At 38.5% G+C, this 12,214-nt stretch overlaps 1 protein-coding gene across 1 annotated transcript in view; it reads left to right on the forward strand.

Annotated features, from left to right (window-relative positions):
• The first annotated feature begins 2,095 nt into the window (after positions 1-2,095).
• Positions 2,096-12,214, forward strand: part of LOC126095450 (RNA-binding protein 25-like) — a 42,633-nt gene continuing 32,514 nt past the window's right edge. Inside the window, exon 1 of the mRNA XM_049910243.1 lies at positions 2,096-2,534. Coding sequence (XP_049766200.1) covers positions 2,096-2,534 — 439 coding nt within the window. The remainder of the gene's footprint in view (positions 2,535-12,214) is intronic.

Below are 12,214 nucleotides of genomic sequence, written 5' to 3' on the forward strand. Positions count from 1 at the left end.
AGGGAGCCTTTCGGATACAAACACTTCCTTCCAGTATGAAAGTTCTACATATTTAGGCATGATAGTAAGTCATCACACAAAAAACTTGGTTCGAGTAGTTCGACCGCCCATTGTCCCCTTTGTTACCACTGTGAAAGCATGTGGCATTTACGTGCGGCTAGCTTGATTGCAAATCAATGATACGGACAGGAATTACAGCATTTGTCAGATGAAGAGTTTAAAGAGGAATTCTTGTCTAGATATTGGCCCAGTATAAGGGAGGAAGAGATCAAACAAGGGAAAATAATGAGTCGGAATTGTAATATTATTGGTATTTCCGTTCTACGAAAGCTTTGAGTACCCTTTGAAAGACATTTGTTTTGTATAATTTACATAACTGTAAAGATGCGCATCTAGCGCGGACGCTAATACATCGATTTCGCAGTCAAAGAAACATTTTAACAGAAGCTGAACTGTCGTTCCGCTTCGATCTAAATAAAAAGATGACGGTAGAAAACTTCTGTAGGTCTTCAGATTTTAATGTGCTTCTGCTTGTTATGTGAAAACGTAAAGGAGGTCGACTTTAAGTTAAAAAAGTGAGCGGTCTTCCTAGCGTGCAGACAACTTTATTAATTAATAAAATTAAGGTAATTCATGTTCGAAACTGTACATCAGCAAGTTATTGTTATCGGAGGTGTTGAACAGTGCAAGAATTGTCTTCAACGAAAGGAGAAAAGTAGTGACTATAATTTGTGAAAAAAAAAAAACGTGACCCAAGGAGACAGCACAGGACAGGCTGAAATCTGATCGCACCATACTGTTAGAAAAGTAATTATGTAAGTTGTATTGTTTATAAATAAGCTCTAATTTGGCTAGTGAGAATTGTTTGAATATATTTAGTGTTTACCAGTCTTCTGTTCTTTTCCTTTATACATTTTTATCCTCCATGCCATATTATTTTTATAAATGTCAAACAGCCTTTACTACAGCAGAGAATACTGCGGCATCCTGGTCGTAGACAGAAGGCCGCTCCTTGTCTTCTATACAATTCATAGCTGCCCCATTTACTTATGATTTCATTTGCAAATGCAATTTTTTTTACTGTTCATTGTGAAAGGTCCCTTAGGTAATTATAAAATTCATACTAATTACGTAAAGAAATCCGGGTTGTTCTTTTCCCAATAATAGAAGTCTTTAAGTAATCAAAACCTAGCCTCCTTCTGACAACGATCAGGAGCCGACCAGAAGACGGACGTCTTCGACCGCTTTCGTGTCTCCTGTGGCAAAGCTGTGCCAGACTGGAAACACGACATTCTAGTATGAAATACAGATTTAAATTGATAGAATTGAAATATATTTAACATAATAATAATAATAATTTTTTTATCATACTAGATCTGGCGCCCGAACAGGGACCTGATAAATATTTTTAATCTGTTCTGTTATTGTTTCATGACATCATCCGGTGGACATCGGGAAGCCGTAAAAGAAGTACTGAACGAAACCGAGGAAGTATTAAATAAAAAGAAAAAAAAATTCGAAAAATAACAGCAGTGCGCAAAACGACTGATGTAAGTACGATTTTCATTACGCATAAAATCTCGCGTCTTGTATAAAAAAAACTGATTTCCGGAATTTCTTTCCTTACTGCTTCATTTTATCCTATCGCTGTTATTTCCTTGCAGAGTTGCTTTTTTACGTAGTTAGAATTCGTTTCTGATCATCTCTTCATGCAAAGTTTATTTGTTAGCATTATTAGCATCTTCATTGTTGCTACGGTTAAGAACACAAGATGGATGCTATAATAGCTGGATTAAGTGTCTAGTAGGTGTTTGTCACTTATTTTCAAAGTCAGGTGCCATCTTGTCTTCTACCCGGTATAGCTCTGCAATTGTCAACTACCGCGGTGTGACGTTTGACTATCAGCGCGCGCATCTGAGAGTTGACGATCGGCGTACCGCGAAATATTTCTTTGAGCAGTTACGTCAGAAACTTGAAAATAAACATGGCAGATGACAAAGGAAAGCCGACAAACAGTCTGGATGACGGTGATGACACAGTTGTCAAGTCATACCCACTACGTTCGCGAACGGGAACAGCCAGACCCGATTCGCGAATGGAGAGAACGGTAGACGATGATGGTGTGCGTGACGTATCGTCACAGCAATCATCGTCACAGCAAGCGGGAGAAAATTTGATGGTTGAAATGATGAGAATTTTTTTTCAAGAAAGAGAACAGGAGAAACTGGAATGGGATGCTTATAAATTACAAAAACAACGTGATAGAGAACAGGAGAAACGGGAAAGGGAAGCTTATAAATTACAAAAACAACGAGATAGACAAGAAAGGGAACAAAAAGAAAGGGAAAAGGAACGGGAGACAGAGCGAAAATGGTTTGACCTGAATACCATGATTCGTACAATGAAAAATAGGTTAGATAATATTGATGCCAACTTAGAGGCAAGAATTAGGACAGTCACGGTGGAATATATCTCGGAATTAAGTAGTAAAGTTAATGAAAGGATAGAAGGTATTCTGCAGAAGGTAGATGCATGTGAGAGCACAGTAGGTAACGTGCACAAAGACATCAAAGTACAAATCGAAAGTTGCCAGGCAGTTACAACAGAAGTTTCAAAAAAGTCCGCTTGCAGACAATGTCGTCACTCTGCAAGGCCAGGTCAATGACCTGACACAGGCGCTATCCGAAATAAACATTGAAAAGATGGTGAATGATGCTGCAGCCAACTTACGTTCCACGATAGGAAAAGAATTTGTAGAATGGGTCGAGACTAAGGAACAGTACATAGAAAACAAAGTTCAACACGACTTAAAAGAAGCCGTTAAGTCAGCCACAGTTGAAGTTCTAGCTGCTCCAGGTACATCAGGAGATACGATTCTCACTGAATTAGGAGAGATTCGTAGAGTTTTTCACCGAGATCTTCCCGAGTGGAAACGACACCTCACTGAGGAAATCGAGCAGTTGAAACGACAAGTCAAGATTTTCCTAATGACAATAGAAGTGAGCATTCACACTTGCTTTCTTCAGAACATGAATACAATAATAATCCCGTGTCTCGTGTAGAATTCTCTCCACTTGTACATGGACACAGCAGTAAGAATCCGTTAGTACGCAACCAGAATGATCAAGTAACTCTTGTCGAGCTAATGAAAGAAGAAAGCGTTCTCAAGCACCGCGTGTTCCAGCCTTTTCTGCCAGAGAAACGCAACATCCACCCAATAGTTTTTCTGAAGTCATTTAATGGTGTTTTTCCTGAGAGCTGGGATGACAAGCAACGTATGCGCTTTATAGTAGGTTACATTCAAGGAGAGGGTTCTGTCTGGGGAACAGAAGTAATTGACAGATGTAATAATTACGCTGACTTCGAAAAGCAATTTCTGAACAAATTCTGGAGTTCAGGTATACAACAACGCCTTAGAAAGGAAGTATATAATGCTGAACCGTTTAACACGAGAAGTGCTGGTCTCCGTAGGTACTTCGAGAAATACCTGCAAAAAATACAATATTGGGACACGCCCATTTCCAAGAAGGACGTAATTATGATCTTTAAGTCAAAGCTACCAGTATCAATCAGGGAGAAGTTAGTAAATGTCAGTGACGACGACACGGAGGCTTTTCTGTCAGTACTTGACAACCTTGACATGATTCAAGACGACGTGCGTGCTAGTGCGCGGAGTAATTGTAATCTTGGCCCGCACACTACACAGCCGCACGGTGTAGGCACAGACTCAGGTATGTCATACCAACCCAACAACAGTAAAGGACACGACGTTCCGTGCGGTAATAACAACTACTATCGCCGTAACGGGAAGCAGAAACATAAATTCCAGGATCAAAACAGGTACCACCCCATATACCAGACAACACAACAGCAATACGGTAATTCACCAGTTAATTACAATGATCGCTATCACTACAATAACGATCGCCAAAATAATAATAATTTCAATGGAAAAGGACGTTGGATTAACACCAACAGTCAACAGCAGTATGGTAACCAGCCTAGATTCCAGCACTGTTCTCAAGGGAGAAATCCTCCAGATCCTTCCAAGCAATACAAACAACAGTATGCTCCAAACTTTAGGAATAGTCCTCCACCTTTTACCAACTATCAAAGTCAAAATCATGGACCTCAAAATTCTCGCATCTATTATGCCCGAGCAAACCCGCCAACACACACCATCTCGACTGAAATTCCGGCAAATAGCTCGCAACTTAGGTGGAATACGGAAGCAAACTTCGTACCGAGCGTACCGCCCGGTACTTCAAAAGTAATTGTGAGCGAAATTCAACCTAATGAACATGCGGAAAACTAAAAGCACACTTTGACCGGTTTCACACCTTCAGAACTAATCTCCAGGCAAAAGGAAAGCAATGAATGGACTGATCCTATGCCCAAGATAGAAGGTCCAGAAGTCAACCTAGATAATAAGTTAAGACAAGCCCTGATCTCTCTCACAACTCATGCCAATTTAAGAAAAAAGGCATTTGACAAGCATGTCAATAAAGTTCTGTCGTATCGCCTGAACGAGCGTGTTCTTCTGAGAACACACTTCAAACCATCTCTTATCTTACGTAAAAATCGTAAGTGGCAACACCTATACGAAGGACCGTTTGTTATAGTCAGGAAGCCACATATTGGTTGTTACGTGTTGGCAGATCCAGCTAGTGGACGAATAAAAGGACTTTACCACCATGTAGACCTAAAGAAGTACCATGAAAAACATTAAAAAAATATCATTTATTATGTTAAGCTGCAACTTGAAACAAGAGTGTGATCTGTTTAGAAAGTATGTGAATCAACAGCATGTACATGTATTCTGCAGGTGACGTAATCATTTGAGTGAGGTGGACATAAAGTAATGATGGAGCTTGAAAGATATGAAGTGATTGAAGAAGGTACTCTACGGATTTGGAAAATAAGATTTGCTTTAGTTTTAAGGTAGTTTTAAGTTTCTTGAGCACGAGAAGACTGCAGTCGTTGAATTGAGTAAGGGATGTGCCAAAGTGCCACCTGCTGCTTTAGTTTTAAGTTATGGCAAATCTCCTTTTTACCAAGTAGTAAAGGTATTCTTTAAATCCCTCATTCAGACCAGAATGTCCGTATATGTGAAGTATTAACCTAAGTTAAGCTTTCAAAGGATTGATATTTTAAGTCGCTAGAACCATGTACGATGCAAAACTGATACATTGTAATCTGTAGATTACACCGTGTATAAGCAGCAACATATAGTTAATATACAAAGAAATGAATAGTGGTACTCACAACTGGACAGCAACTTTAATTTATTTATTACTATGAGTCAACCAGTTAAGAAATTTGCATTTATAATAAGAATTAGGTCCTGTATTGGAGAAACTTAGAGAGACTATTCCTATGCCACGAGTATTATACAGAAACCTTCGATATTAAGACACCTAGTTGAGGACTGAGATAATCTGCTTATATTCTTCTGCTATGTCCGCATGCCGTGATTTTGAGATGTATTTGAAGATGCTTTGGAAGCGGATTTGTGCGACATTTTAGTACTGAAGTCAAGTTATGCCACGTGGGTGACACTAAAAACGGAGGAGCCGAAGAATGAATTTGCTCAACTGATTATTCCACCTACTATCTATCTTCGTATCTTTCATTTCCTTGCACTATCCTATTGTAGTTTTCTTCTTTAGTATTCTTACCTTTCTACCCTACCCGGTAGGGGAAGAAATTTGGAAATTGGTTCAATGGACTTGACGTGTGTATATTGTGTGTATTGACGATCGTGGCTCGTTGATTAATGCGTATCTGCAGTTACTTATCGAAACGTGATGTAAATCTGATTTGCTGTGAGCAAAAGCATCCTAGGAAATAGGAATAATTTTCCCGATTTCTGTTAGATGAAGTTTTGAACGTGAACTGTTCGGCACGCCAAAGTGGGTATATTTTACTGATTATAGATGTAAACGAAAAAAAGGCTGTTATAGAGCAATAAGAAAAAGGAAAAGAATCAGATTTAAAATACATGTAAAATCTAACGTGCATCAGAAGCACCATTCAGAATAGCAAACACGTTTTTCGTTAGGTCTTGGACAGTAATAAAAAAAAACTTTGTATATTTTGTAAATGATCCGTTCATGATAAGTAATTTTAGCATTACCTGTGCTACTCTGTGGTATAGAGACACCTATATGGACACGTATGGATTGCTGCGTGTGACTCAGTGACAAAATAATGGACACGTGTGTAAAATCGTAATTTGACACATGTATGGACACGAAAAACTAGTTATCTCTTGTGTGAATCAAAACTGTAATAAACTTATGGACACGTGTGATGTTACGCGTGTGAAGTAGCATTACAAGTATTCTCACGTTGTAACGACGATACAGTGACTATCAGTTAAAGGATAGACAACCTATTGTACTTACTGCAATAGGTGACAGTAGTCATATTCATCGATGACTGTTCTTCGTCGCTGGTGCAGTCAATTTACCGTCCAGGTTGACCATGTCGCCTTGACGAGCTGCTCCAGTACCCACGATTCGACAAAATGCACAAGTTAAAAAAAAAAAAAAGGGTTGGCAGCCTCGTGCAGGACGCGGACTGCCAACGCTGTCAAACCGCCAGTTCGTTACCACGTGACTGTGAAGCACTCTGGCAACATTCAATGACTACTCGCCGGCCCGCACTCAACAATAAGCATTCCTCTCCGTAACGGGCGCGAGCGTGCTCCAGATTTGAGATGAAAATGGACATAAAAATAATAAAACGTTGATAAACTACGCACGATTTTACTATATTTACATTAAAAGGACACTAATGATGACTTTTCCTTAACTATGAAAATTGCTACGGCAATATTGCTAAATATATTGCTTAAGAAAGACCTGTACAAGACGAAACGTCTTTTGCTAATATTTGCTAACGAAAGAATATAAAACCTAGACATAAAATATGAATAATATACAATGTATATGTACATAGTCTGTAGTAATTTTTATTGTCTTCAATTCTTACTCTATTTTCCCTTAGATTCAGATGCTAGTTAATGAGCAAGTCCTAATGCAGATTTTTTTCATGTATTTTCATGTGCTGAAACATGAATTGGAATGAGATTAAGACAGCCACCAAACTGACTCATTCGTCATTGAACCAGTCATCAATTTTCCTGATTCCCGACATGACCCGATGGATCGTCGAGTCAAGAAATATCACTTTCCCCTTTCACATAGTGAAATTCCCAGTGTTTTTCCACCAGAATGTGAAAAGGTGATCCCCAGTTTTAGTGCAGTGAAAAGTGACAGGTAATGAAAGAATTCCCCTGTGAAAATCATCCGAGTTCATGGGAAATACTACCAACGACAAAGTGAAGAGTGATGTCGCTACGAGAAAGACTGATAAAAGTTTTATGTTCTGTTCTCAATTGGCGGAAATGCACCAATACTGTAATAGATTTTTTTTTTCTTATTGTCAATATTTATGTATATTTGTATCTGTATGTGTATTTAATTTGTACTTGTATCTATGTTAGTATTTCAATGTTTCAATTGACTGAATGAGAGTAATTCTTGAGAACCTATGTTAAATCCTTGAACACTTATGATGGTATCATGCCACAACCAAGTTTGTTAATGATCAAGCAACTGTGAGTAGCTTTGACGACTTAGTATGAAACGTATATAATTCTATGTGCCATATGTTATGTTTGTTTTGCTCCCTACAAGGAGAGATCCTTAAATACTTCATTCACTAAGTACGTGAATCCAATAATATTACGACTGCGCGTGAGTCGTAACGATCTTTCAGACTCATTACTCCTCACGCGGGAAGCAATGTAATATTATTGGTATTTCCGTTCTACGAAAGCTTTGAGTACCCTTTGAAAGACATTTGTTTTGTATAATTTACATAACTGTAAAGATGCGCATCTAGCGCGGACGCTAATACATCGATTGCGCAGTCAAAGAAACATTTTAACAGAAGCTGAACTGTCGTTCCGATTCGATCTAAATAAAAAGATGACGGTAGAAAACTTCTGTAGGTCTTCAGATTTTAATGTGCTTCTGCTTGTTATGTGAAAACGTAAAGGAGGTCGACTTTAAGTTAAAAAAATGAGCGGTCTTCCTAGCGTGCAGACAACTTTATTAATTAATAAAATTAAGGTAATTCATGTTCGAAACTGTACATCAGCAAGTTATTGTTATCGGAGGTGTTGAACAGTGCAAGAATTGTCTTCAACGAAAGGAGAAAAGTAGTGACTATAATTTGTGAAAAAAAAAAAAAACGTGACCCAAGGAGACAGCACAGGACAGGCTGAAATCTGATCGCACCATACTGTTAGAAAAGTAATTATGTAAGTTGTATTGTTTATAAATAAGCTCTAATTTTGCTAGTGAGAATTGTTTGAATATATTTAGTGTTTACCAGACTTCTGTTCTTTTCCTTTATACATTTTTACCCTCCATGCCATATTATTTTTATAAATGTCAAACAGCCTTTACTACAGCAGAGAATACTGCGGCATCCTGGTCGTAGACAGAAGGCCGCTCCTTGTCTTCTATACAATTCATAGCTGCCCCATTTACTTATGATTTCATTTGCAAATGCATTTTTTTTACTGTTCATTGTGAAAGGTCCCTTAGGTAATTATAAAATTCATACTAATTACGTAAAGAAATCAGGGTTGTTCTTTTCCCAATAATAGAAGTCTTTGCGTAATCAAAACCTAGCCTCCTTCTGACAACGATCAGGAGCCGACCAGAAGACGGACGTCTTCGACCGCTTTCGTGTCTCCTGTGGCAAAGCTGTGCCAGACTGGAAACACGACATTCTAGTATGAAATACAGATTTAAATTGATAGAATTGAAATATATTTAACGTAAGAAAAATAATATTTTTTTATCATACTAGAGAATCTATCACAACAGGATACTTGTTGTCTGATGAAACTGTTAGAAGAAATTATAAGGAACAATCCATTTCTCAATTCCGCATTCAGTTTACCAGAGACGGGAAGGTTATGTTCCAGTAAGTTATCCATGTACTAGCAACGAGTCCCTGCTGATCGGTGGAAGGATAACTTTGAAAGTTCTTGGGCTATTTGCAATGAGATAAGGTATGTAAGTAATGAGGAAAAGGTTGAACACGCTCAAACTAACTTTTATTTCTCTCACATTACATTGAGACCACGAGGAAGTAGAAGGTATGACTGGAGGTGACATGCGCGACGTCAGGGTTGATATGGCAATAGCAGAAGTAGCATGTGCAGACGGCTGAATATTAGAGGTGAGAATGGCCCCTCATAACAGGGCGTCATGACTGTAAACAGTTAAGGGGGCAATAATAGTGAACCCGTTTGGACTGTTGCACGATCCAGTATGATGATCGTATTATTAATAACTGTGTTTGGATTACGGTTTTCACTTTTGAACATCCTAAGTAATAACATTATTTCCTTTCAAGCTCAAAAAATTATAAAATGCTTCAAGGTCTGGATCGTTGGTCTGTGGCTAAGTACCACTGCATAACGATGTGTTTGATGCTTCAATTGTTTTTTGTACTACCTGGATTAGAACGTTAATTTTTAAGGGTGAAATTTCTGGCTGTTTATTAAAGTAATGGATATGGCTTTGTGTTTGAGTGTGAGGTGGTGAACCAGATGGTGAATCAATGAATACAAATATTAGTAGTTGATTTCTTAGTAGAGAGCGAAATTTAAGATCACTACTATTAGGTCTTTAAATAATTCTGCTGTTGTTATTGAACTTAGGTAACATAGTCAGTTCTTTCAATAACTTTAACATTTACCATAAGAGAGAAGTGTGGGTTTTGTCGTAGGTTTGTGAGTAGCGGGTTATGGTGTGAGATTTGTTCAAAGTATTTTCGTTGGGGGAGGAATGCAGTAGGGAAGCCAGTGGGAATTTTAGCGAGATCCTCTCCTGGAAATGTAGAATTTGTAGCAGAATTAAATGAATAGGGGAGCAGGAGGGCATGATCTGTGCCCTTCATGTGAAGTTACAAAAAGCCAAGGAGGAACTAGATAGGTTGAGGACGATAAAGGGTGATGTGGAATGGGAACTGGCAGTTGTTGTAAAGGAGGAGGAAATATTCAGACAGTTGTACTTTGCGTATTAGCAATAGATTTAACCAAATGTCAGAGTTTAGTGGAGAGGAGGCTCTTGTAGCTGTAGGTGCAGTCATAAGCAGTTTGGAAGCCTACGTCAGTTGCAAATTCTAACAGAAAGAAGAAGTTCTGTTGCTAGGTAGCTCACATGGCAGATGCGTCGGCCACCAGTTGCAGGAAGTGTTGAGAAGTGAGTACCAGGTCACCAACATTGTGAAGCGTAGAGCATGGTTGCCTCAGGTGACTGACGATATAGGGAGTTATGCAGGAATTTCATAAATGAGGATCAGGTAGAAACTGTGGGTGGAGCTGGGAATATTCTTGACAGGGACTTGGTAAAGTTAGCTACTCTATCTGGTGGCACTGATGTGCACTTCGTGCAGCTATTTCAGTGTCATGATCGGCCTAATCTCAATCCTGCTGTTAGGGGTATCAACATGGGGCTGGAGAAGGCGCTGATGGCGGAGGGCATGGCTCACCTTACAGTGGTGCCAGCAGTCTATCAATGGACCAGGTTGTCCTAAGCATGGCCTACACCTCAATATGTATGAGAAGGAGAGACTGGCAAAGCTTATACGTGACAGTGTAGTGGGTGGTGGTGGTATGACTCATGGGAAAATTCCTGTAGTTGTTGGTGTTATAGTTGCACATTTTATTTTAGATTGAATTCAGCTGATAGGTATCCCTGCTTAAAGGACGTCCCTCTGACAAAGAAATTACCTTCAAATGAGGCCAGATGTCCAAGTTCTGAACGTTGTAGCATATTTAATAAAAGTGTAATAGGTATGAAAGTTATTTAACTGCTTACAGATGTTGACTGATTTTATTGGTACATCGGAGTACCACTTAAATAATTTGACAATTCAGAGGCTTCCTTTATCAGGATACAGATTAGCTGGCTGTTTTTCAAGAAGTTCTTTGCGGAATGTAGGAGTGCAGATGCATGTAAAAACAGTATTTCATTTGCGTCTGTAGACATATCTCGCCGCTGCACTGAACAGGTATTTGAATATTGTGCAAGGACAGTTGAATTTAATGGAACTAAATTTGTAATTGCTATTGTTTATAGGTCGCCTAAGCCTGACCTCAGAACATTTCGGCTCAAGCTAGAGACAGTTCTTGTTTCACTTTGTAGAGAGTATAATAATTATATGAGGTGACTTCAGTATTAATTTTGTATGTGATTGTCCAAGAGAAATAATGTTGGAAGATCTTCTAAATTCATATTACCTGATACCGACTATGTTTTTTCCAACAAGGTTTCAGGAGGATGGTAGCACAGCCAAAGACAATATTTGTGTTCATTCTTCATTACTAGATGGAAATTTTGTTAGTAAAAGGTTGAATGGCCTTTCAGGCTATGATGCACAAGTTTTAACACTGAAAGGTTTTTGTACTCAAACAAATGTTACAGATAATTACAAACTATGCAGGACAGCTAATCCAAAGCCAATAGAGGTTATATTGAACCCTCGTTAAGGAATAAGATAAATACAAACTGTGTAGGACAGCTAATCCAAAGCCAATAGAGGTTTTCTTCAAACATCGTTAAGGAATTAGAATGGTGGTATGTTTATAGTGCCAGTAGCATAGATGACAAATATAATGCTTTGCTTAGGAAATTTCTCATGCTCTTTGAAAGCTGCTTTCCATTATAACGTTCTAAACATGGTACTAGTAGTAAAACGAAGCCTGGGTGGCTGAGTAATTGCATAAGGATATCATGTAAAACGAAGTGGATATTCTGAGTATATCAAAATGTTAGAAGTGGTCACAATCGAGCTACAGTAGACCACTACAAACAGTATTATAAGGTGCTTAAAATGTTCTTAGGAAGGCAAAGAGTGTGTGTTACGCAAGTAGAATAACTAATTCACAGCATAAAGCCAAAACCATATGGTCAGTCATGAAGGACGTATCTCGTCAGCAGCACAACGTCCATGTTACGAGGTCAGTTCGTAGTAAAAATATTTCTGTTACTGATAACTCAGATATGCGTACAGTTTTAATAATCACTTTCTGAGAATTGCTGGTCAATTAAATAAAAACTTAGTTTCTACAGAGAATCATAGCTCTCTTGGAAAATTCCTTTCCGATACTGATGTCTGAAAT

The sequence above is a fragment of the Schistocerca cancellata genome, chromosome 8 (assembly GCF_023864275.1).
Source record: "Schistocerca cancellata isolate TAMUIC-IGC-003103 chromosome 8, iqSchCanc2.1, whole genome shotgun sequence".
In the NCBI taxonomy this organism is placed as follows: domain Eukaryota; kingdom Metazoa; phylum Arthropoda; class Insecta; order Orthoptera; family Acrididae; genus Schistocerca; species Schistocerca cancellata.